The 25,851-nt window shown below is 49.8% G+C and overlaps 5 protein-coding genes across 5 annotated transcripts; all 5 read left to right on the forward strand.

Annotated features, from left to right (window-relative positions):
- The first annotated feature begins 305 nt into the window (after positions 1-305).
- Positions 306-1,170, forward strand: BDW70DRAFT_143659 (uncharacterized protein). The gene is made up of 2 exons (XM_073738133.1): positions 306-961; positions 1,026-1,170. Exon 1 carries the CDS (start codon positions 330-332, stop codon positions 543-545), a length of 216 nt encoding a protein of 71 aa, XP_073592039.1. The 5' UTR covers positions 306-329; the 3' UTR covers positions 546-961; positions 1,026-1,170.
- A 1,578-nt stretch (positions 1,171-2,748) lies between these two features.
- Positions 2,749-7,705, forward strand: BDW70DRAFT_113972 (uncharacterized protein). Its single transcript, XM_073734605.1, has 4 exons — positions 2,749-3,380; positions 3,450-6,398; positions 6,449-6,678; positions 6,731-7,705. The coding sequence occupies exons 1-4, from the start codon at positions 2,931-2,933 to the stop codon at positions 7,605-7,607; spliced, it is 4,506 nt and encodes a 1,501-aa protein (XP_073592040.1). The 5' UTR covers positions 2,749-2,930; the 3' UTR covers positions 7,608-7,705.
- A 980-nt stretch (positions 7,706-8,685) lies between these two features.
- BDW70DRAFT_163710 (putative tRNA-splicing endonuclease) lies at positions 8,686-15,288 on the forward strand (the record flags this gene model as incomplete). Its single annotated transcript, XM_073741347.1, has 4 exons — positions 8,686-8,708; positions 8,786-14,963; positions 15,020-15,115; positions 15,181-15,288. 4 exons carry the CDS (start codon positions 8,686-8,688, stop codon positions 15,286-15,288), a joined length of 6,405 nt encoding a protein of 2,134 aa, XP_073592041.1.
- Positions 15,289-18,560: 3,272 nt separating this feature from the next.
- On the forward strand, positions 18,561-21,295 carry BDW70DRAFT_153500 (uncharacterized protein; the record flags this gene model as incomplete). The annotated part of the gene is made up of 2 exons (XM_073739653.1): positions 18,561-19,331; positions 19,391-21,295. 2 exons carry the CDS (start codon positions 18,561-18,563, stop codon positions 21,293-21,295), a joined length of 2,676 nt encoding a protein of 891 aa, XP_073592042.1.
- Positions 21,296-21,732: 437 nt separating this feature from the next.
- On the forward strand, positions 21,733-23,110 carry BDW70DRAFT_114151 (uncharacterized protein). The gene is made up of 2 exons (XM_073734607.1): positions 21,733-21,951; positions 22,018-23,110. The coding sequence occupies exons 1-2, from the start codon at positions 21,934-21,936 to the stop codon at positions 22,723-22,725; spliced, it is 726 nt and encodes a 241-aa protein (XP_073592043.1). The 5' UTR covers positions 21,733-21,933; the 3' UTR covers positions 22,726-23,110.
- Positions 23,111-25,851: the final 2,741 nt, after the last annotated feature.

The raw sequence follows: 25,851 nt of genomic DNA on the forward strand, positions 1-25,851 counted from the left end.
TCCAGATGCCCCCTGGGAGGCCGCAGATCACGTGGGCCCCGTGATCCGCCGAGTGACGTTAAATAATAAAATCAAATCAAATCAAATCAAATCTCTCCAAATTGCATTTTGACTATGTATATAAGACATTGGTGAAAGATCCATAGCTTAATGAAAATTGGATATAGGCTTTATTCGTCACTGACTCGCTTTTCAACTAAATGCGTGAGCGAAGCATACTGTACAGTAAATAGATAATGATGGGCTCCATTTGCAGACATCAATCTGAAACCTTAAAAGTCTCTGTAATATACTGTACTTCTGATGGGCCACTCTGCATCAGATGCGCAATGCAGCAATCCGTGAGGTATGCGCGAGGGAGCGGGTTGCCCTTTCTTTGTCGTCTTACAATGGCTAAATATATACTTCTTGTTGGCGGCGGGATCGCTTGCGTCTGTATGTTGCGCCGTCAGGAAAGGAGCAGATGGGCGCTTACCAGATCCATGTATTTTAACTTTCAGCCAACTGTGATTGTTCTGGCACTTGTAAGCTGCCAGACAATATGAATTTGTCTATCCGTAGATGCAGACGTAGCAGGGCAATTGCCTAAGATCGCGGGAACCATCTCGACTCCCCCTGATTGGGAACAGCCTCGCGGGAACTTGGCGTCGGCCCCTCTTTTACGTCGATCCTTTAAGAGTTCTTATCTCCACCATACTCTGAGGTTAGTTCTTGCCCCGTCTCTCTGGGTCTCTTGAATGGTTAACAGACAAAGTGATTAATAGCGCTGTCCTAATTACGAACGAATATCTGAAGCTCCTTTGAAAACATGCTGTGGCCACAAGACACCCCGGTAGGCTGTCGAGGAGGCCGTTTCGCTTACGAGACGAGGCAGTGTTGTGCTGACGGCGCAGTTGGTTTCAGAAAGACAAGTCTTCGATTCGACACCGGCCTTCGTGAGCCAGGGTAAAATCATGATGTGCTAGGAGTACGCGTTAAATGGAGCCACGCTATACGTAATTGGGAAACCTGGTCTGTGCACGTACAGTCAGGCGGATCCACGCTCGAAATAAATTAATACAAAAGACTTTGGACACTTTGAATCATAGAATGGATAGACCAAAATAAGTCCGTGACTCTAGAAGTGAATATGGAGAAAAGCAGGATGTACTTCAGACCCCAAATCTCGGTAACGGGGGAAGTCCCGCGAGACAAGTACGATATTATATAATGAGGCATGACGGACTACTAGTAGTGGTACTACGTAGAACCTCTAGAAGCGATGGATCCAGAACCACTAAACCGTAGAAGGCAAGGCGCCGGAATGGGCTGTCAAGCAAGAGCTGGGTTCCGGCTGGGACCCCTTTCGAGCGCCTTTTTGTTCGTTCAAAGCTCGTATAATTCCCCAGAATCCTCCTCTCGCCGAACGTTGAAACTTGAGGTATTAGGGGGATGCGCTTCAGAAAGATATACTCGAAGGCTACAACCTGCCCGACTGACTGTGCGATCGAATAGTTGTCCGCTGCAAATAATCGAATGTCTCAGCGGACCATACACGATGGCTTATCTTACTATGGACAAGTCTAGTCAGTTTCAGCCTGAAGACTCCCAGGATGGGTTCGATTGCCGGCAACCTCGTATTTTATTCACCACGCGTAAATAGCGATAGACAACGGTTCCCAAAGTGGGATCGGTAGGTTATGGCTGGTCCTAGTGTCAATGTTTTGAGCTCGACAAAACACGAAATGCGGTCGATGGCGATACTCTATGGAGCAAGTGGTTCAGATCTTTGGTTCGACCGAGTATTAAGAGGCCGAATTCCGGAATAGCGTACGGAGTACCTCACCTGGGTAGCTCGGATCATGAACCGTTGCTGAATAATTCCTTCATCTACGTCCATGGCAGTCGCCTCCGTTTGTACCAATTTGTACCGAGCTTTCGGTTCCGATGCGAACAATAATGCCCGCCGGGCGATTGCCACCTTTTTCAAGTTTTCGCGTAGCCTTACATATCTTGTCATTACCACTGCCGGCTCGGATGAGGCTGGGCCTCGTGGAAGATCCAGCCTGTGGTATGTATTAATGGTATGAATGATACACAAAAATTACCGGAAGAGGATGGATGGTGGTGGATGATGGATGATGAACCCTCATGCAGCTCCAAGGTGAGACTCGAACTTTGTATAGCCCAATGTCTGATTAGTGTCAGCGACCGGGTTCAGCCAGATTACTAGAGTGTCCTCCGTAGACCATTGCCGGTCTTCAGTTTCAAACTCTACAGTCACACTGAGAAGTGTAGTGCAAAAACTGAGATCAAAACTTCTCGCGATTAATTAAATTATATAAATTGCGGAGGATGGGGATGATAATCTTTATGCAAGAAAGTGACAGTAATACAACGGTGCTGACCAAAGAATTGTGCCGCCCAGACTGGGTATTGTCTGGTAATTCAGTAATAATGTACACGTTCCCGCGCCTTCGAAGAGTGCATGTCAGCCTGCGCCTGCGCTTCAGAAATGCTCACTGTCCTCTACTAATTGCTCTCCTCAATCTTTCACTTTCCCCTCCAGCTCTCCCAACTGCATGAGGGTTATTCCTCTCGATACCCCTGCCTTAATATATCTTTCATTTAGCATATTCATGGCTCATGGTGTTTGATTTATCTCATTCGTTCCTCACTTTCTCATTCCAGCCGCCTTTCCCCTGTGTTGTGTCTACCGAACGTCTCCGGCTCGTCTCGACCTCTATCCGATCTTGACATTCGTTGGCCGCGCCTCTGCGGATTACAATTTATACTCTCCCGCCTTACCGTTTGTCGCGCCATACTGATAACGAGTACGCCGGCATACTGGCTGCGTTGCCGGGTTCGGCTCGTCGGAGCGGAGGCTCCTTAATATCTTGCATCTCTTGATTTCGCGCCTTGACGTCTCTACGAACAAGTCTTAACCCACGATGGCTTCAGATAGCCTCCACCCGAATAGGCTCGAACCTCCGCCACCTCCAATCCAACAGACGGACAGCAACATCTCAACGCCGACCAACCGCCAACGATGGGCGACTCATCGAGCCTCCACTGCCGGAGGTATGCGGAAACGCGTTTCTATTATGGACCGCTTCCACAAGCGCATGGAGAACAGAGATGAGAAGCGAAAGTCTACTTCGGCCCATTCGGCGGCGGGCCCATCATCACCAGTAAGCCCAAGCGAAGGAAACAGAAAGGTCTATGTCAACATCCCGCTCCCTGAGTCCGAAAGGGACGAGGATGGCCATCCTCTGGCGAACTATCCCCGAAATAAGGTCCGCACTGCAAAGTATACGCCTATCACCTTCGTGCCCAAGAACTTGTGGTTTCAGTTTCAAAACATCGCCAACGTTTATTTCCTTTTCATCATTATCTTGGGTGTAAGCCGCCCCGCTCTCTCCTCTTAATAGCTTTAGCTGCGAGTTAAGCCAATACTGATGGACCGCTAGTTCTTCTCTATATTCGGTGTCGACAATCCTGCCCTCAACACGGTGCCTCTAATTGTCATCATTGTCGTTACGGCCATAAAAGATGCCATTGAAGACTGGCGTCGGACGGTGCTCGACACGGAATTAAACAACTCACCTGTATATCGGTTAGTTGATTGGCACAACGTGAACTCCACCGAAGACAGCGTTTCTTTGTGGCGACGCTTCAAGAAATCTTGCACTCGGGGAACCATTTGGACATACCGGAAGCTCAGGGTCTGGTTCTCGAAGAACAAGAATCACAACGAATCCGCATTTGCGGAACGGCGTGCTTCATTCTTAACCACCGTCTCTCCCAGAGCATCTATGGACTCGGAACATGGCGATCGTGGAGAGGAGGAAGCTATACAAATGACTCCTGTTTCTTCCCCGATGCCTGATGCTCGTTCAGATTGGCCATTATCAAGCTCAGAAACAAACCAGCATTTACACCCTGATAAAGCGGCTCGTCGTGCTAGCGTGGCCCCGTCAGATATCTCGGTAGGGGCTCAGAGGAAAGCTGGCAGCGTGGTCGATATGTCCAAGCAAATAGTTGGGACTGCGCGGTTCAAACGTGATTACTGGAAAAGCCTTCAGGTTGGTGACTTTGTCCGATTGTACAATGGCGACCCCATCCCTGCGGACATTGTGGTGCTGTCAACGTCCGACCCGGATGGTGCGTGCTACGTGGAAACCAAGAGTCTTGATGGCGAAACGAATCTCAAAGTCCGACAAGCACTCCATTGCGGTCGAAAAGTCCGCCATGCGCGCGACTGCGAGCGGTCAGAGTTCATCATTGAGAGCGAAGCTCCTCATCCCAATCTGTACGCATACAACGGTGCCGTGCGCTGGGATCAACGCGACCCTGATTATCCCGAAGCACCTCGAAAGGAGATGGTGGAGCCGATCACGATCAACAATCTGCTCCTACGTGGCTGCTCTCTCCGTAATACAGAGTGGGTTCTGGGTGTTGTTATCTTTACCGGCGTTGAGACAAAGATCATGCTCAACTCAGGTGAAACGCCTAGCAAACGTCCTCAGCTCGCCAAGGATCTCAACTGGAACGTTATCTACAACTTCATTCTCTTATTCTTCATGTGCCTTATTTCCGGCATCGTCAATGGTGTGGCATGGGCTTCAGATAAAGGGTCTCTTAACTATTTCGAAACCCCATATGGCAGCACCCCTGCAGTGACCGGTATTATCACTTTCTGGGTTGCTCTGATCTTGTTCCAAAACTTGGTACCGATCTCGCTCTACATCTCGCTCGAAATCGTTCGCACAGCCCAGGCTATTTTCATCCACAGTGACGTTTTCATGTACTACGACAAGCTTGGTATTTCTTGCATACCGAAGTCCTGGAACATATCCGATGATGTGGGGCAGATCGAGTACATATTTTCCGACAAGACTGGCACGTTGACTCAAAATGTCATGGACTTCAAGAAATGCACAGTAAATGGAGTCTCATACGGTGAAGCATTTACCGAAGCTCAGGTCGGTCTCGTTAGGCGAGAAGGAGGCGACGCCGATGCTGAAGCTGCACGAGCTCGAGAAAAGATAGCGGTGGATACAACTAGGATGATAAAGATGCTCCGACAAATGCACGATAACCCATATCTTCGTGATGAAAACCTTACTTTCATATCACCTGATTACGTTGCAGATATGGGTGGCCAGTCCGGCGAAGCTCAAAAACAGGCTACAGAACATTTCATGCTTGCACTTGCGGTGTGTCATTCGGTCATAACCGAGCATACTCCGGGAGATCCTCCGCAAATTGAATTTCGAGCGCAGTCACCGGATGAGGCTGCTCTTGTTGGCACAGCGCGTGACTGTGGCTTCACGTTGCTTGGACGGTCCAATGATGACCTCATTGTGAATGTCATGGGCGAGGAGCGAACGTACACTGTTCTGAACACTCTAGAGTTCAATTCAACCAGAAAGCGAATGAGTGCGATTGTCCGCATGCCTGATCGCAGCATAAGACTATTCTGCAAAGGTGCAGATAGTATCATTTATTCGCGTCTTGCGCCAGGGAAGCAACAGGAACTTCGGAAAAAAACAGCGCAGCATTTGGAGACTTTTGCGCGTGAGGGCTTACGAACGCTTTGTGTTGCAGACCGCAAACTCTCCGAAGAGGAATATCGGGCATGGAGCAAGGAACACGACATAGCTGCAGCTGCGCTCACAGACCGTGAAGAGAAACTTGAAAACGTTGCAAGCGCTATTGAACAGGATCTCATGCTTATTGGAGGCACTGCTATTGAGGATAAGCTGCAGGATGGTGTACCCGATACTATATCGCTGCTGGCCAGAGCAGGAATTAAATTATGGGTTCTCACTGGCGATAAGGTCGAGACTGCCATCAACATTGGATTCTCTTGCAACCTCTTGACCAATGAGATGGAGCTGATTGTCTTCAACATTCCCGGAGACCAACGGCATCAGGCATCCCGGGAATTAGACGAACATCTCCGCAAATTCCAGCTGACGGGGTCTGATGAAGAGCTTATTGAGGCACGACGAAATCACAAGCCACCTGAACCAACCCATGCTGTCGTTATTGATGGAGAAACCCTTAAGCTAATGCTCTCAGACGAGATGAAGCAACGATTCCTCCTTCTTTGCAAGCAATGCAAATCTGTATTGTGCTGTCGAGTTAGTCCTGCTCAGAAGGCAGCTGTCGTGAAACTTGTGAAGGACGGGCTCAACATCATGGCACTTTCCATTGGTGATGGAGCTAATGATGTTGCCATGATTCAGGCCGCTGATGTCGGAGTTGGTATTATTGGCGAAGAGGGCAGACAAGCCGCTATGTCGGCAGATTACGCCATAGGGCAATTTCGATTCCTCCAGCGTCTTATTCTTGTTCATGGACGGTATTCCTACCGACGCCTGGGAGAAACGACTGCCAACTTCTTTTACAAGGTACGTTCCCTGGCATACTTCTCGAAGTATTAAGCTGACGATTTTCGAAGAACTTGGTTTGGACCTTCGCGCTCTTCTGGTATTCGATCTACAACGACTTTGATGGCTCATACCTGTTCGACTACACTTATATCATTTTGGTCAATCTTGCGTTTACTTCATTACCCGTCATCTTAATGGGTATTTTCGATCAGGATGTCGATGACAAAGTGTCGCTCGCCGTTCCTCAGCTGTATATGAGGGGCATCGAAAGACTGGAGTGGTCTCAGACGAAGTTCTGGTGTGTTTTTGCCCCTACTTGTTCGTTTGGATTACTGAGCTAATTGATGCAGGCTGCACATGGCTGACGGCTTTTATCAATCCGTGATATGCTTCTATATGCCATACCTTCTGTATGAGCCTGCGAATTTCGTCACTGAGAATGGGAAAGATGTCAGTGATCGCAACCGGATGGGCATCCTTGTTGCTTCTTGTGCCGTCATTGCCAGCAACACCTACATCCTTATGAACAGCTATAGGTGGGATTGGCTGACGGTGCTTATCAACGCAATCAGTTGTTTGCTTATCTTCTTTTGGACTGGAGTCTACTCGTCTGTCCAAGCGTCAGCGCAGTTCTACAAATCTGCCGCTCAGACATATGGCACACTTTCTTTCTGGGTGGTCCTCCTCTTGACGGTCACGATATGCCTTCTCCCTCGGTTCGTGGTCAAGTCCGTCCAAAAGGTGTTCTTCCCCTTGGACGTCGACATCATCCGTGAGCAAATAACTCAAGGCGAATTCAAATACCTCGATCAGTATGAGACGTTTGTACCGAAGGCAGCTGGCTCTGCAAATGATTCTGCGGCGTCCTCTGACTTGGGGAAGCCGGTCGATTCTGGTACGAGGCATAATCCCTTTTCAGATGATCAGCAGATTTATGCGGAATCCGTTGCCCCGACGGTTCGTACGCATAATCCGCGCGGCCAGAATGGTAGTAACGGAACCACGTATGCTTCTAGTATTGACACCACCCGGCATCCACAACCGCAGGCAGTCGACTACGTACGATCCTCAGCTGATCGGACACGACATTCATTCGATAGAGCCCGACAGAGCTTCGAAGCAGTCGATGGCTTCGCCTCCGCCAACACGTTAACGCGCGTGGAATCGTCCCTGACTACAGGTGCTCACCGGCCGCAAAGTCCTCATAGCCCGCTCAAATCGAACTGATCCTCCATCATTTTGCGCCCCAACCCAATCTTAACTCCTCCATTTACTCACATCATGTTTGACGGCTCCATGTCGGCTTTTTTTTGCCACTGCGTTCTGATCTGTTTCTTATCTTCGTTTGACGAGTAGTCTTCTGCTTCTTTGCTTGTCGCACCATTTGTCGATTCCCCGATAGAAGGCGTTCGGTATACACATATGGGCGGTTGGGTGCAACTTTACTTTTTTCTTATGCCTATTATTTCCATCCCGCGTTTTCCAACATTCATCCTTGTCCCTGCCCTTTGCCTATGTTGCGGCATACAGCATTCCTTAACTTTTCCTCTACCTTCTTCCACTGTACAAAAAGCACTTTTGCGAACGCATCCCTGCCTTCAGCTCCTGTTGCAGCTACGCTTCATAATCTTTCTTTCTTATACATAATTTTTGATCGATAGCGAGTCTGGTTACGTCGGAGTCAGGCTTGGACAAGAGAGGCCACATGTGAGAAAGACGTTTATTGACGTTAATGTACTCTGCCAATTCTACAAGCCACTTGTAACTGTTGGCGACCATTTTATAAACCTTGTGCCTTTTAAATCCCTGCTTAGCCTTTTTGTGACGGCGATTTTAATAGTTTCCTGTTTTAAGCCGCGTCTGCGCGTAAAGTGCCTTCTAGCGTGTCTGACCGCCCCATCAAGGTCCGGCAGTAAATTGGCTGGTTTGCCAATAATTATTTTCTTCAGTCAACTACCGGAACTTGATTCTCGAGATCTCTCATCTCACTTCAGAGGTATACCACTCCGGGTCTCATGATCCGCTAGGGATTCTCGCTTCGCCTCTGGATCGGTTTCATCACGCCGCGGCGTACTCCCAACCTACAGAGGGCGCGCGTCTTATCGCAACAACCTCGAAAAGCTCAGTTTCCATAAGCTACGATGGTCATCTAAGCTGCTTTCAACAGTAAAAACAACCATGTTCTTGGGTTGTTACTATAATTGATTTTCGCGCCTCGTATCTCACTTCCACAAAGAGGAATGTGCTGTGAACCCTTTTTGCCCGCTTATGGAACATATTACTTCAGGTTTATTAGTGGATAGTCATGGAGTTCATGAAAATTGTCGCGTAAGGGCCGAGTACCCGCCTTTTGGCTTCGTTACTTTCCGTTCCGGCCTTGATGCTAAATGATCTTTTGCTGCTAGGAAGCTTCGCGCGTTACCGGATGAGGTCCACATCCTATGCCCCCGGCAGAATGACGATGACCATGCGCGATATGATGATGAGAACGAATTGCACGAGTCCGGCCGAAAAGTCGCTGAGATTGTGGCAGAGGCGAAAGAACGCCGAGAAGAATTCTTATCCTGCATGCGGATCCTAGCTTATAATGAGGAAGTCGAGGAGCTACAAAAGTGGATTTGGCAGAAGATAGACGACACGCTGGAGAAGTGTGACCTCTGCATCAAACAATATTATATGGGGAAAATCTGGCTTATGGAACAACTCAAGGAGAACTACGACGATGAAGATATCGAAAAGTTCTCTCGCATGCTAGACGAGTGTGATATTAAACGAATAACGAGGAACCTGGCGACTGCGACGACTACATTAAGAGCATTACCAGCGGATCAGATTGGGCTGCATGTGCTTGACCGAGCGTCACTACTGTCTATTTTTGAGACTCTGAGTTGCGACGCTATGCTGCGCAATGATAATTTGTTGACGGAACACTTCGACGAGCCTTTCAGGTTGATTCAGACAAAACGTACTCTCAAGGTTTCAGATTACATACCGGCTGTCACTCGGTTTCTCTTTAGTACAAATCATAGTCGCAGTCACTGGGCCGTTCATTCTTGGATGCGGTACCAGCGAGCTCCTACTGCGGCGGAGTTCGACTGGGCAATCAAAGAGGGACTCCTTGATGCACTAAGGGCAACATCTCAACAGCCGGTACAGATAGCTGCAGTTCAGCGACTTTGGCGTGGCATGCAGTTCATTGCCAAGAGACTGGACAAGGAACAGATAACACACAACTTACGTGCTTTGGAAATCGACCCCTGTCGCCTGTCCGTTGAACATCTTGCGTTTCAAACAGTTAGTCTGCGGTGGACTCTCAACACCATTCAGATCTTTCTAGAGAAGACTCCTGGAGATTTCTGGGATGCGATGCAAACAATATCGCCACAGGCGATCGTTGAGGTTGTTTTCTATAACCCCCAACTCGAGTCCTTCCTCATGGAAGCTACCGAAGGTCAGGCATATGAGAAATTGGCTATGAAGGATATGCTCTCATGGGTCAACCCGTTTATGTCGTCGTTGAAAGGACCCCATCAACCTACAGCATGCAGGTCGCTTGTCTATCAACTCATTGATCGACTGCAGGATACACGTTTTCCAAACTTAGCGAGGTATCACTGCTTTGAGGTCGGTTTGGTTAGCCTGCTCCATACGCTTCGCAGTTTTACCGACCATGAATCGTCAAGAGAATCAGTAGCACGTGTCGTTCTCTCTGAGACCTTAGGGGTTGTGAGCGAATACATTAACACAATCCTGAAGCCTCCGCAGTTCAATGTCGAGCAGGGGCGACAGCGTGCAATAAAATCACTCTGCATGGATGTCATTCGCAACACATTAGCTCTTGAGTGTCAGTCTCTGAAGAGTGATTATGAAGTTATCCTCAAGCATGGTTCCCTCCAGCATGGTGTGAGCACATATTCGTCTTCTATCTGGGATGCCGTTATCATACACCTTCATGAGGATGATTTAGCTCTTTCGACATCCGCCCTTCTAGGAATTTTACCGCTGGTCGGTCTAGAGAAATTCTCCTTAAAAGAGGGGACAAAGCCGGAAAAAACACATTTTAACACTATATACGGTCATCTTACTCACATCTCGTGCCAGATCATTGAAAGGTTGGCCGATTTCAAACCAGAACATCTTGATGAACTTTTTAAGAGCCAGGATACCGGCAGTGCTCTTGTGTCTACTCTCTTCGCGGCGGACCACAATACCTATCAAGCTGCTGTAGACCTCATCAAGAATGTTAGCGGCCAGTCTGCTCGGAGAGACGCGATCTCCCACTTGCTGCAGTCTTTCTTCACTACCACGTTGTACGGGCTCAGCTGGTCCTTCCGACGGATTTCTAATATGAAGACGTTTGCCTCGGCACCGAGAATGATACACACCGGTACTGATATTGTGGATATCCTCTGTGATACTCAGACCGGTATCCTCAGAACTCGGAAGCTTGTGGATCGCAAAGAAACATTATCTCTTCAAAAGCTCTGGGAATATCTTTGGCAAGCTTTGACGACCATATTCTACGAAACGGAAGAGTGGCACCGACGGGGTAATGACAAAGCAGTGATGCTGGAGTTTTGCCGTGACAGTATCCAGTTTGCTGATCTCTTGTTCAGTCAGTATGGCGTCTTCTTGAGCGCAGTTATTGACGCAGATCCTACTCAGGAGGTCACTGCTCGAGAAAACTTCCTTAAGCCCCCGACAGCGACGATGAGCGGGATGGCCAAGTGGCTTCGACTCAAAGATGAGTATCTTGCAACAACATTGGTTGGCCTTGTGTCCAAGATTCTTCGTCGCCTGGGCGAACTCAATGTTACCACTCTGAAAGAAGATGCTTTGAGCTTCATCGAGGGAGTCGCAATCAACAATACCGTTAAAACGATCATTACCCCTCGGGAGAAGGCCGAACTTGTGAGAGCACTGGAGGCGTACTATAAGAAGCCTGTGGTGACTGCGTCAACTGCCAGCCTCAAAAAGCAAAGCATGATCACGGCATTTGCTAAGCCAGCCGAATCTTCAGCTTCGCCAAGCCCTTCAAGAGCGACTGACGAGTTTAACGAAAGCGATGTCTCAGACGATGTCCTGTTGCAACTTTCCCGATCTGTCGAATTGAGCAAGGAGAGATTTGCAACAGCCGAGGCGAAACGACGGGCGGAAAAGCCTGCCATGCCACTTTCTGTTACGCCCAAGCCGGTTGCAACTCCGGCGCCGATGAAATCGAGTTTAGCTATTCAGTCATTCCGAGAAAAGCGCGAGAAGGAAAGAGAAGCCAAGAAGAAGCGTGACTTGGCTGAATTGGCACGTCTGAAGAGGAGCGCTCCAACAGGCGTCGCCGAGCAAACGGCCATGCAAGGCTCTGCAATTACTGGACTTGGGGTAAGAGGCAAGGATCACTCTGCTCCTGCTGATAGCATGATGGTATCATCTGGCTCTGAGACCGAATCAGAGACCGAGGACGAACTAGATAGGGAACTCTTTGGGCCTAAAGCAAGCTCGAAGCCGGACGCCGTGAAGGCCTACGAAGAAAGCAAGAAGAAATCATTGAAGATCCAAGGCCCCGTTAAAAAGATCAAGCAAGTACGTTCTGCAAAGGATATGCGTGCTCGACTAGCTCCGGATCTCTCCTCCTTACACCGTACTCTCCTTTCTTGGGACTTCTTTGCGACCGGCGATCTCCCTCCGAGTTCAGGACGCACCGATTACAGTCTTGTCTCTAACTCCTTTCGAGATCCCATCGAGTATCAGAGGACATTTGAGCCCCTCTTAATACTTGAAGCTTGGCAGGGCTTCCAGGCTTCGAAAGAAGAAGGGGGTTTCAAAACTTTCGAGATCAAAGTCGCAACCCGGTTGTCTGTGGACGCGTTCGTGGAAGTGAATACGAATATGGTAGGAATGGACGTCAAAGATACTGGTGTCTTCGAAGCGGATTTGGTTTTGCTTTCTAAAGCAAGCAACCCTGCAACGAACCCATCGGCGCCTCACTGCTTAGCTAGGGTTGCTAATATCAGTAAGAAAAAGGGCGTGGTTGAAGTTTCCTACAGGGTTAATCCTGGTAGTCCTTTCATCAATTCCCTGGGCCCTGGTGCAACAATCTATGGAGCAAAAATAACTTCGCTCACGCCGCTTGAGCGTGAGTTCGGTGCTCTTATGGCCCTTCAATATTACGACCTCTGCGAGGAGATCGTCCGAGCCAAGCCTTCGCCTATTCTTAACTACTCGGATGCGAGCCTCAAGCCTCTGGCGGATAACTACAATGTCAACCCTGCCCAGGCAAAGGCTATCAAATCTGCTATGGACAATGATGCTTTTACCCTGATTCAGGGCCCGCCGGGATCAGGAAAGACAAAAACCATTGTTGCTCTTGTGGGAGCTCTTTTGACTAATGCCTTAAAGGATCAAGGAATTGCGATAGCACGCCCAACAGCGGCAATCAATGCACGGCCTGGAGCACGGACAACAACCTCGAAGAAGCTCCTTGTGTGCGCGCCCAGCAATGCCGCCGTGGATGAATTGGTCATGCGATTCAAAGAGGGCGTCAAGACGATTCATGGTCGTCACGAAAAACTATCAGTCATTCGCCTGGGACGTAGCGACGCAATCAATACTAATGTCCTGGACGTTACTCTCGACGAACTGGTGAATGCTAGATTAAAGCAAACGTCCGGGGAAAAATCTGGCGAAACGGACCTACAGAGAATATACGTGGAGCACAAGGCTGCAGATACTGCGTTTAAGGAAGTGCGCTCGAAAATGGACCAGTGCAGGGCCCAAGGGCTTCCTGTCCCCGAAGAGTTACAGCGAGAATTTGATCTGCTCAAGAAGAAAAAGACGCAATTAAGTCACCAGATTGATAACGCCAGAGACAAAAACCATTCTGCAGCCCGCGACGCCGACCTCAATCGCCGACGGATTCAGCAGGAAATCATTGATGGAGCTCATGTCATTTGCGCCACGCTCAGTGGTAGCGGGCATGAGATGTTCCAAAACTTGAGCATTGAATTCGAGACTGTTGTGATTGATGAGGCAGCCCAGTCGATTGAACTTAGCGCTCTCATCCCTCTGAAGTACGGATGCTCCAAATGTATTCTCGTCGGAGACCCCAAACAATTGCCACCTACGGTTCTATCCAAGGTTGCATCGAAGTACCAGTATGAGCAGAGTTTGTTCGTCCGCATGCAAGCGAACCACCCCAACGACGTCCATTTGCTGGATATTCAATATCGTATGCATCCAGCGATCAGTATGTTCCCGCGTACAGCATTTTATGACGGCAGGCTACAAGATGGTCCTGATATGGCTCGGCTGCGTACTCGCCCATGGCATCAAAGCGAGCTCCTCAGCCCGTATCGATTCTTCGACGTGCAGGGTCTTCATCAGAGCGCGCCGAAAGGTCACTCATTGGTGAACTTTGCAGAATTGAAAGTTGCGATGCAGCTCTACGAGCGCCTACTAGTGGATTTTAAGGAATATGACTTTAGCGGCAAAATTGGTATCATCACGCCGTATAAAGGACAGCTGAGGGAGCTGAAAACCCAATTCGCTAGCAAGTACGGGAATGCTATCTTCAACATGATCGACTTCAACACTACGGATGCCTTCCAGGGTAGAGAAGCCGAAGTCATCATCTTTTCTTGCGTCCGGGCCTCGAACAAAGGAATCGGTTTCTTGTCCGATATCCGTCGTATGAACGTCGGTCTAACCCGCGCAAAATCTTCCCTCTGGGTTCTTGGTAACTCGCAGTCGCTGGTTCAGGGCGAATTCTGGCGCAGTCTAGTCACGGATGCTCGTCAGAGGAATGTCTATACCGATGGTGACATCCTGAAACTCCTTGAGAAGCCTCAGTTCACCGGTTACAAAAACGTTGAGATGGCTGAAGCCGATGCGTCAGATTCCCCAGCACCGTCAAGGCCTCCTTCTGCTTCGTCTGTTTCTCGACCGCCTTCGGTGTCTCTTGAGAATCTTCCGTCGGAGTCGCCTGTCTCTGCAGGTGCGTCAGGGAAGGACACGCCGCCACTTACAAAACCTGAAGGACCGTCTGGTGGCGGTAATGGCTTGGACGAGACACGCAACTGTGGCATTTGCGGTAGCTTTGCCCATATGACTCCTAACTGTGACAACGAGGATTCGAAAGAAATAGCTCGTGGTAACTGCTTCAGATGTGGAGAAGTTGGTCATACAAAATTCAACTGTACCGCAGAGCGTTGTACAGTATGTGGACAGTTTGGCCATACCTCACAGACTTGTCGCTCTACCAAAGTGTTGTCGAAGCAAGAGAGAATGAAGATTTCGCGGGAGGAGCTCCACCATTCCAGGAATCAGAAGCAGCGCGCGGAAAAGCAAAGGCTTAGACAACTCGGTGGTCATGACCCAAAGGTGCCTGTTATTTCTGTGTCCATGGACAAGCCGAAAACCCAGGGCTCCGACGCCCCTAGCAAGCGCAAACGTACCGACTCGCCCTCTTCTGATGCTTCCAAGGCCCCTCGAACGAGCAAGGGTAGTCAAGGTGCGCCGCCGAATGCACCAAGCGGTCCGAAGACCCAGCGGCGGAGAGTCGATGCGGATGTTCCTCCTCCAAGCAAAGAGGTGAGTCCATACACCATTACCCCAAACTCCATCAGATCTAACTGACGCATACTCAGAATCTGATGAAGCCCTCACGTGACGGGCCAGCGTATGCTCCGCTAACTGACAGTAAAATAACTGGCGGCCCACAGACAGGCCTAAGTCCTGCAAGTGTATGTTTAGCAACTAATACACCAGGTTACAGATCGGGCCATGCTAATGTACCGCTTTCCCATAGCTTCCTCCTCGTCCACCGCAACAACGGCCAGGAAACGGAGTTCGACCGCTCCAGCCCATGCGGAAGAAGAAAGACGCTGACCCCTTCATTCGGCCAAAGCGTCGATAAACATTGTGGGTGGGCATATCGCCCGCTTGATGCTACTACCCCTTACATGCATCTATCCTGAGATGCAGCTGTTGGAACGGAACCCCCCAGAGCTGCATCGTTCTCCCACCCACATCTTGCATCCTGATTTTCCCGTCAATCATCAATGCGTACTTGGCTCGTTACGCATTCTGCTTGGAATTTTTCTCCGGCCTCCTGCGTCGCCCGTAATTAGCAGGCTCCACAATTCGTTCCTTGCATGGATCTGTGCTGAATGTAAACTCAGCGCAGACGGTCAGTTGGACATGACATCATTAAATACACGCAGCAAAAGCATATTGTGGCGTTTGGGTTGTCGCTTTCTGATCCTTTTGCTTTTCTGATCCTTTCTCTATTGCATGTCTCTGGGACAGTGGACTTGGGTGGCAGATCCTGGAGAGGGAAGGGAGGCGGGTTCCATGTGCATATACCCATTTTTACTTAAACAAGACGAGGTTTTCTTTCTCGTAGATAGAGTATGGCCCAAGTCCTGTGGCTCGGCAATTGCCACAACATTGAGGCTGACAACGGACTTCAAAGTAGCTGAAGGCTCGTTCACAGGCTATTGGTCCAAGGAGCGTATGACTTGCAAGTTTAGAACCGGCTCTACTGCTTTGTCACCACTTATGAATTCCCCTCTTGGAGAGGCTCGAGACTCTAAAAGAGGTACAGGAAACTAGCGGCACTAGACGATCCTTCGACGCGTACAGCTTATACCATCTCGTATCTTCCGAGAACTATACGGTACACCAGGTCGAGCTGCAGAATAATGCAGTGAACGACTCGTATACCAATGCCAGTTTAGCCGATGAAACAACAATTTAATGTCATAGTCACGACTGCACTGACTGCACTGTGAAGAGCTGGAGTCAAAGAGACCATTAAATGATCGAGTCGTACGATGTGTCGACGGGGCCAGAAAAAATATAACTCTGGGGACCAATCTCATGGTTAGAGAGACAGATCAATGGCTTCCAAATGATCGCTGCAGGGAAGGGGCCTGTTCTCGCCAGCGCATCGGGTCGAGTCTTCATTGTCTTGCCCCTTTGAGCAATCAGTACTGTACGCCATTTCATTTTTGCAGGAATCCAGGCCAATCCCTGTTTATTGGTTCCTATTCGCTGTCTTGATTACATGAGCTCCAATGGCGGCAATCCTAAGGTTCGCTCCAGGCTTTAGGCAACCAGCCCAGACAGCAGACTAGAGGCTGACTGTATTTGTTTGTTTGTACTGTCCGCCTCCCTCACCGGTACTCTGTCTCTGAAGTCAGTATTAGCTGTCGATATCTTGAGTGCGAATTGTTTCCTATAGTACTCGAACTACTGATCTTTTTGGACTCGAGCCAAAAATCTTCAATTATTGCCGTAATGGGATGAGTCTGAAAATTGAGGCGTCTTTAGATGGTCGAGTGGGGAGCAGTCAGCAACTGCCAACTGCAATGTGATCTGTCACGCCGCATCTCGATCCCTCCAGCACTCTTCAACTTACGCTCCCGCTATCACTCCATTACGCTCCAATATTGATTCAATTATCCTTTTTATCTCTTTCTTTATAAGGATTCGGGGATCCACTCCGCAGAGTTTGCTCCTCCAGTTTATGCAAGTGTCGCAAATACTCCGCACCATGACGAGAATTCCATCTGTCTGCCACTACCGTTAGCGTCAGCGCCGTGTCTCCCCATTTCCTCTTTTGGGGGGCTCTGTCTGGTCCATCGGGTGCTCCAAGTCCCAGCTGGCTAAGCAATGACTCCAATGAGAGCAGCTGTCATAGTCCCTCCACTTGTTACTCTGATCTTTATCCCGGTAATCGATACCCGTCCCTCCGAGCTGTTATGTCCGTGAAAACTCACGTCTGTTCTGCGTCAGCCATGGGATCAATTGAGCCTTAATGGTCAATTGTAGCAAACGACCAAACAGCTCTCGAAGGGAACCCGTATTCCATTACGGCCTGCGTTCGGGAATTATTCCAGGTGTCCCTTACGTCGAGCCCAGGGACATCCATGCCTTCTCAAAGCCCGATCAGGAACGACGTCTCGAGTCAAACGTTGCACAACTGCGAGACTCATGCGGTTCCCATCGCGTGCGCGGCGAATCGTTTCTATGGAGCGGCTTCAAGCTCCTAGCTCTTCTCTTTTTGCCTTTGGGATTTGCACCACCTGAATAATGGGGCAGACGGCAGGCAGCATCTGCAAAGGAAGGCGTTAATGTTAATGAAAGACAATAGGTTTGAAGTCAATGGCTGAGTCCACGCTCTCCAGCCCGCAGTCTCTCTCCGTGCCTATCACTCCCGAGCAACACTTTGAGCTTGGACATGATTGAATCTAGCAATACCTTCCATGGGATCTTCTCCATAAGAAACCCTGGCTGAAGCTTCCTCGCTAGGCATGAATTAACCGGGATCCAGGATCGCCCCTCAATCGTCGTTTTAGCAGTCTTTGCTTTTCCCGCCATGTCCCCTTCGAGACTAACTTCCTTTGCGGTCGATCAATAGATCCACCCGCCGTGCAGTAGACACTGCATGGCTCATTGCCAATGCTTCCCCTCTGTTTGCCCTGGTGGCATCGAATCCTAGCGCACAGATTAATGGCCCTTCTTTTGTCCAACATTATTACTCCATTATTGAGAATCAGCTAGTATGGATTCCAATTGGTCCTGCACCGTCTCTGCATTTTTGCATCGAGCGCCCATTCGACGAAAGATATCCCCGAAGTCAGGGAGAATATGATAGCTCAATTTCTTGAAGAGTTCCTTCTTAAACCTGGGCGAATCTGCTGTACCTCTTCACCTAGAGAGCTTTTCGTTTTCCCCTCGGTGACTAGTAGTTCGCAAAGTTCGGACCGCAATCGCGTTGCTAGCTGTTTGTAGATACCAACGTCTTCAATTTCAATTTACCAACTTCCTTCGACTGTCTTCACGCATGATATTCGTTTGACCTCCTTTAGTCACTTACAGGGCATTGTTGGCCCGCTGGACTTTGTGGCAAACGACCCCTCCTTTTCCGACACTTGCAAGAGAAGAACAACGTGCATGTTGGACACCTTGACTTGACAGGCAGGGTCCCCACCGACAACGTCAAACGCTGAGCCTCCATACCATTTGACACGGTTTCATTCTACCTCGCCATCGGCTCAGGCTCAGGCTTAGTGGTGAAGTCCAATGCAAAAGCGCAGCGACGCCGGAACGGTCCTCGAGGCACCGAGTCCAACCATCCCGACATACCGGCCCAGTTCTCAATCATCCAAACGCACGTACACCATGTCGGCACTCGCGCCAAAGTACCAGCAGTACCTGTCAATGGCAGATGATATACAGCCTACGGATACCAGAGTGCGATCAGATAACGAGAATGTCACAGAAATAGTTCGATTCCTTCAATACCACGTACCCACGCCTGCGCAATCGACTGGACCCAAGGACATGATCAAGGCTGGACAGAGGCGCCTCAAGCTGGCCCTCCGCAACAAGAGAGGAACGGAGTCAAAGCTCAAAGCCGAGGAAGCATCCCATCAACTGGCAGCGCTTCAACAACAGGGCTCTTTTCCGAGATCTCAATATCGAAGATGGGGCACCAAGCAGAGTGCAGCTTCAACGGCGTCGAGCTCCAGGTCTGCCACTGATCTTAGCTATAAATCAAGCTCAAAACGAGATGTTGAGGGCATTGGCCGGCCGTGGCTGGAGCACCCGCTTGAAAAAAGGGATGAACCTGGTTCGAAGGGAAGTAGTCAAGTGTCGTCGCTGGATCTCCGTGATCTCGCATCGTTTGTCGAAGCGGCTGTGAATTTCTCTCAGGCAGACGATACCGAACCCCCTCCATACCAACCTTTGACAGAGCAGTGCGCGACGCCAACTGCGACCCCAGGACCCAGCACTGAGCGGATGCCACAGTCCGATGCACTATCTAATTCCGCCGTCTCGGCCGGCGAGTCGGGCATAGAGGATTCAGTACGCAAGATCACCAATGAACTACCTATTGCCTCAAGCTTCCACCGATCAGTCCAGCCATGGACGTCGAGCGAGGGATTGAGCGTAAGTATATTCTACCGGTATAGAGCCCTGCTGGCTGCAACATGCTAATGGACAACCAGTATGAAACCCAAAACCTGGAGTCAAAACCGAAGCGTAATGGAGCAGTCGCTACGAAGCCGCCTCCGTCTAGCTCTTCAATCAGCTCCAGGAGTGCCTCAGCGCCGACGACGCCGGTTCTGAAACTTTTTCCTGACACCATCTCACCCCGTACTTCGAGTAAGCAGGCCCTGCGTATCTCGACCGGCAGATCTTCGACGCCGAAGCAGTCTCCTCACTCAGTCCTTGCCTCCCAAAGTACTCCAACATTGCCTTCCGTTTTCGAGTCAAATGATCGCGAGTTTCGAACTTCGTCCAACAGCCTACCCAAGATTCAAGAACATGTTTCGGATGCGCACAGTACAAAGCAGTCTGGTTCAGCTGCGCCGGAACGACCTTCAGTGAATTCTAGAGAAAGGCTCGAACCGCAAGGTTCACAGAGCAAGCATGCTCGTCGTCCATCGTCTCTGCCTCCGGGCGCTATCGATGCCTTTCCTATCCCCGCGCCAGCCAAACCTTTGCCTACAGTGCCTGAACCAAACATTCAAATTGACGATGTCAACAAGAAGACGTTTCCGAATCAACAGACAAATCAGCTTATTAATATGAGACCGCACATTGCAGAGCTTCCAGGAAGTATGCCTCCTGGCATTAGTATTTCATCTCCGAGCAGTCCTGAGGATAATAACAGCTCTTCACGTGGCCGTGATTCTCCGTTTCCCAGACTCTTGGGCTACAAGGATCCAGCGACAACCAATGATACAACCGAAGGACCCCCGGTACCTATTCAACCTCGGCGCGGCTCACTAGGCAAAGCTGGACGAAGCCGCGAAGCCAAGGTCCGTTCGTTGATAATGAAAGACCTCGCTAGAAGTCGTCATTTGAAGAGCTCAAGTAAGGGTCAAATCATTGACTTACAGAAGGAGGAACAAGCATCCCAGCCTCGCGAGAGTGAGGATTCTGGTTCAGGAGCTCAACGGCGATATCAAAGAGTGGTCTCCCCCGGGCCTTCCTCGCCGCCTCCCACGTCTCCTCCACCACAAGACCCACCGCGACATACTCTCCGGGGCCGTCAATACTGTACGCCACCGGCCGTTGCGATGGCGGCAGCAATTGAGACTTATGAAAACCTATCAAACCCCACTACCAGCAGAAAGCACCAATTATATCGGAAGAATAGCGTACGGAACTTCGAGATGAAGCCAGAGAAGAAACCCATGAAACAAACATCCCCGTGTGAAGAAGAAACACCCCTTCCATCCTCGGACGATGAAGGGCCGGTGGGGGACTTGTACTGGAACCCGCCTCGTAAGACCACCAGAAGACGCCGACGAGGGAGGCCGGAACCTATTATTGTCGATAAGCCTGTGCCGGAACGAGGGCGATCGGTGAAGAAACACTTGACTACAAGCAGCATGAGTTCAGCAACGCTACAGAATTACAGCAGACGTATTCTTGGGAAGACTCCCCAGACGCATCTCACTTCGCATGATCACCACACTTATGTTCTCCGTAGCCGCCACTCACCGGAGTCCAAGCCTAATCCTACACTTGAAGGGCGTATTGAGCATCTTGAGCGCCAGAACAAAATTCTCCAAGCAGCTCTCCTTGCAGCCTTGGATGTGGGTGTAAAACAGGACTTGTCCAGCTTGCTCGGGGCATCGGCGACGTCCACCACTACACCTCCACTCACTGGTACCTCATTTTCAACGACAACCAATACTTCCAGCTCTGAGGCATCCTCGGTCGGGCAGGATAGACACGCACAGAACGGGAAGGTTCCGTACCTGCCGGAGAGCTGGATTGCAAGCCCTGATTCGTTCAAAAACAGCTATGACAGCGATACAGCTGAAACCAGGGAGCTTGAGCAAATGATTGATGAATTCGATCTTGACTGGTCATCAGATCGCTCCAGCATCAAGCACTAGAGCCTGGTGAACTCCAAATACTCCAGCCCTTCCTCCTTTACATTTCACGATTCTATTCCTCATCCTTTACATCGTTTTACCCCGGCCTTCAATTGGCTTTCGAATGACTAGTGTCCCCCATACAGCCATATTTCCCTGACAACTGGACTCTCGTTTTAGTAGGCTCCCCATAGTGTTTTTTATCTTTCTTCAGCCATAAATCATCTCTGCAGACCGTCCAGTTTCTTTGTACATAGATTACTTATTCTTCCAAATCTGCCAAATAGATAGGCGAAATTATCCAAGGCCAGCAATATTTCACCCACAAGTATCATATTGCTCTTCCATTTAGCGGCACGTGTAGTCCAATAGTTGTAGAAGAATCCCATCGTTTTGCCCTAACTTAGCAGCATGTCAATGCTTAGTCATCTACTTAGGCTGAGTTATCAGCGGTCGATCAAGCTTGTTGACAACAGAAGAACAAACAGCCTCACTCTCACACAAATCAAACGACCCCAAAGCCGCGGGTCAAGCTTACAGCTAACAATTCCCGGACTTTTTCGAACAGCGCCATAATTATTCTCAATGCGCCCGCATCTTCCTTAGCTAGTTTTCCAAAGACTCTTACCTTCGAAGCCTAATCCCCGCAACATCATAACATGGCCAACTCGACTGCAGTACGCACATTCCTCGAGACAAAAGCTCTTGGGAATGAAATATGACTAACGTTTATATCTACTCAGGCCCCTCAAATCCCTCAACATGTCTCCGCGCTCCTCTCCCACCTCACCTCCCGCCCGGGCGTCCAATCGACCCTGATCCTCTCCCGCAAAGACGGCTCAATTATCCAGACGACGGGTCTCCTTGCTCCTCCTAAACGGACACCCGTAACGAGCGGAGCATCAACCCCTGCTCCAACCTCGGGGACAGAAAGCGCACCTACAGATACTCCTACCGACACCGTTACGGACACCGGAACTCCATCCTCCCCTCCCACAGAAGCAGAAACCCAACAACTACAACCCTCCAGCACCACCTCAGCGCAAACACACACGCAAAGTCAACCCCAGGCGCAATCGAAGCCCTACCAACCAACCCAGGCCGAAGCTCTAGCAGCACAGATCTTCTCTTTCGTCTCGGCCGCGTCGAATCTCAGTTTGTCGCTTTCAAATCCGCCCGGTGAAGACGCGAACGGGAATAGCGTGCTTGAGTCGGGGTTGGTTAATGGGAATGGGAGTGGACGAGACGAGGGCGAAGCAGATGGCTCAGAAGGGCAGGACGATGACGAGGTGAAGCTGCTACGGCTTAGGACGAAGAAGCATGAGGTTGTAATCGTGCCGGATAGGAAGTACTTGCTTTGCGTTGTGCAGGATGCAACGCCGAGTGCTGCCGGTAGTGGTGGGGGTGGGAGTGGGAGCAGCGGGTTAGGGACAAGGAGGTTATCGAGGTAGAATAAATGGTTAACCTAATGTGGATGACACCTAATGTGAAGGAGACCTAATGTGCCCAGGTGGGATATACCCTGATTGAAATGCAGGTAATTGTAGATATGAAGATGTGTGGTTTGGAGAATTTCTATCAAGTAACAAGGATTAAGAGTTCGGAAGATATATAATCGTCAAACAGCAGGCTTGTGTTTATCATTGGAGCAACAATAAATACCCAAGAATAAGGGTGTCTCTTCGCACGCGATAACTATGTAGGCTTCCTAGCTTCTCAACGTAACCAAACTCGAAACATATTTATTGCATAATGTGTTCTCAAGCAAAGCTTGCCTTCAATCCGGGCAGTTATGCAGTGTTATCCATATCCGGCCTAATGCAAATTTACAACAAAATGCATAATTCCCACTAAGTCATGAGACGTCAATCTGTTTATGAAGATCCACTAGCGGCAGGCCTGGGCACAATAAGCACCTTCCGCATGCGGAAAGAATCTAGGCCGCTTTTGGAGCATCTCCCGGTGAACGGCATTCGGAAAGATTCGTAATCTTGACTCGGTGCTCCGGATGGAACCGGAAGTACTGTGCAGTACGTAGTAGGGTCGAGGTTTGATTTTCTGTACTCCAGAGAGTGTTCATGGTACTGTTCAGGTTCCGCCCTCTCCTAGGCTTATACGTTGTTCGCAAAGCGGCTTTGGCCTGGCCAACCCTTTAGATCTGACGTAGCTACTGATGTGTCAGGGCTCGCCTTGGTGCTTCTTCTTTCGGCCGGTTCGCGATTCAGTAGGTCTTTAGCCCATTTCCATGTATTTACAGGGCTCCTGAGTATAATTCTCGATAGACTAACATCTGCCGCGATATCGCGGCCGCAAGAAGGTACGAGATGAACAGAGCACCACTCTGAGTTACTCCCTTGCTTTGTACTTGATAACCAGTCACATTTTCAGGATATATACTCTGAGTACAGAGTAGAGTTTGCCCAGTTCTCATCGCGGGGAACCAACGTGACCTTGTATCTCTAAGAGAACCAATAAATCCATTGCCATTGGCTGGGACTTTTGTAGGTGGATTCAAGCACTTTTGCATGACTCAAAGTACGTGGGGCGCGGGTAATGTACGGAATTCCGAATTACTCCGTCAGTCCTTCTCCAGCGCCCGAGCAGGCTCCGACAAGGCTTGAATGCTGGGATGGAGAGGGGACAATGATGCGGTGGCAGTGAGCTCGATGTTATTCTTAGGATACCGTGCCCTGCCCTGCCCGCCTTGCTCAGCCTGCGTTGGCGCGTCTCGTTGGAGTTTAGATCTGCGGACTATCAAACCTATGTGATTTATGCTGTTTGGCAACGCGGCCCAGTTGTCGGCGTCGGATGTTATTACATACTGCATTCTTTGGATCGCACACCACACCGCGGGCCAAGTATAGTTGGGCGTCTTAAGGCTCTCGTGATTATTACGAGTGTTGACACAGTTGGGACCATCCGACCAAGATCTGAGTCAGGTCAAGCGCCCTGCAAAGCATCTCCTCCTGGAACATTCGATTGGATGTAAACTAGCCATCTGGATGATGCTGCCTGGTTGGTTCCACAGCCAGTTGTCATGATGTTGTGATGCAGCGGGCGTACGACCGGAAATTCTAGTCGTGGATCTAGCTAGAAAAACCATCTTCGGCCTTCTATTTTCTCTTTCTTAAAAGCAGGGATTGTGATAGAGCACTACGACTTAAGGCTGAGCATCTGCCTGGAAGTGCTGCCTTGGGGAGGTCATCGTCGTCGTCAACGAGGATGGCCAGGGGTGGCGTTACTGGCGTGGCTGGCAAATCCAGCCGTGGTGGTTGGCTGACCACTCTGATTTTTCTTTGGGCCGCCGTCAACCTCCGCACCAGAGCCAACGCCATTCCAACGACGACTGGCTCGCCGCTTTCAGGTCATCACGGTGTTCATGCGGTCGCGGTGCGCGGCCTCTGTCGAATGACGGGCGCGCGGATGGAGTCTCGTTACTCTCTTAGGAACTGCACATCTTGTTCATAGTCATCGCAGCCCAGCAAACCCATATCGCGCTACTCTACTTTCCATTCTAGTCGACCCCAGAGTTGTATATCGCCCAAATCAAGACTCCACAAGACAACTGTCGATAGCCATAGTGATCTGTATATCCGCTATCGTGACTTATCTTAGAAACCCTGGACCTCAAGGTCTGACCAGAGTAGTCGAGCGTCTTTAACTTTGTTAAGAAAAAATCTGTTGGACAGAGTCGTTGCTGATTGGGAGGTCATAATCCAGTGAGATGAGGAATGGCAGAGCATAGTGAATTATTAGCAAAAGGTGTGGAAGGATATTAGAAACCATTATAACCATTATAACCATTAAAAAAGCCTAAGGCTGTGCTGCTATCGCCGGAGAGAGGACGAAAGAGTCATCGATATCCGCTCCCGTCCTCGCTGCTCAGCGTCTCCCAGCGTCCCTCTGCGTCTGCCTCTTGTCTCCCGGACCCTCTCCCTCTTCTCTTTTCCTCCCCAGGGTGACTCTTCTGCCCTTCAAAACATCTCTATCTTCTTCCTCTTCTCAACAACCTCATTTCTAATATTTATTCTCGATGATTATTATTCCGGCGTCTGTTTAGTTCCCTTGTACTTCTGTTCCTCGTTTTTTTTTTGCCTTCGGTGGTCCCTGCATCCGCTCTCTTTCTCAGTCCCGCCACTCTTGCCACTGACCACGGTGAGTAACAGCTTGCAAAAGTAATCCTAATTCCTCGTCCCTTATTGTTCCTCGCTCTTCAGTGCCACCCCCTACTGCTGTTTTCATCTCCTCTGCCCGACCCAAGCATCGTTTTGTTGCTTTGACTGGGCCCCCAAAAGTTAGTCACTTGCCTTAAACTCCGCCGCCCTCGCCATATAGTCACCAGACGGCGGACCCTTGGTTTCTGCCCGTTCCCCTTCCAAGTAGGAGTCATAACCAGGCGGCAAAGGCTCCATAAATTTAGCGGAATCGCTTTGCTGACTAGCTCTCTCTCACATCAGCCTATTCGAGCCTCATAACGACTTTCTTCCTCGTCGCTTGATCTCTCGTGTTTGCCTCCCGATACAACAGCTGACTGCCTGGACAAGCGCGGACGTACCCTGTACCTGCTCGCTTGCTCT

Source organism: Aspergillus foveolatus (genome assembly GCF_047715535.1).
Source record: "Aspergillus foveolatus strain CBS 279.81 unplaced genomic scaffold BDW70scaffold_77, whole genome shotgun sequence".
NCBI classification, from domain to species: Eukaryota; Fungi; Ascomycota; class Eurotiomycetes; order Eurotiales; family Aspergillaceae; genus Aspergillus; species Aspergillus foveolatus.

Excerpts from the sequence above, each read along its gene's own strand:
- BDW70DRAFT_143659 (XM_073738133.1), top strand. The coding sequence starts at position 330 with ATGCAGCAATCCGTGAGGTATGCGCGAGGGAGCGGGTTGCCCTTTCTT.
- BDW70DRAFT_113972 (XM_073734605.1), top strand. The coding sequence starts at position 2,931 with ATGGCTTCAGATAGCCTCCACCCGAATAGGCTCGAACCTCCGCCACCT. Across the intron at positions 6,399-6,448 it reads CTGCCAACTTCTTTTACAAG|AACTTGGTTTGGACCTTCGC; the intron begins GTACGTTCCCTG and ends CGATTTTCGAAG. Across the intron at positions 6,679-6,730 it reads TGGTCTCAGACGAAGTTCTG|GCTGCACATGGCTGACGGCT; the intron begins GTGTGTTTTTGC and ends TAATTGATGCAG.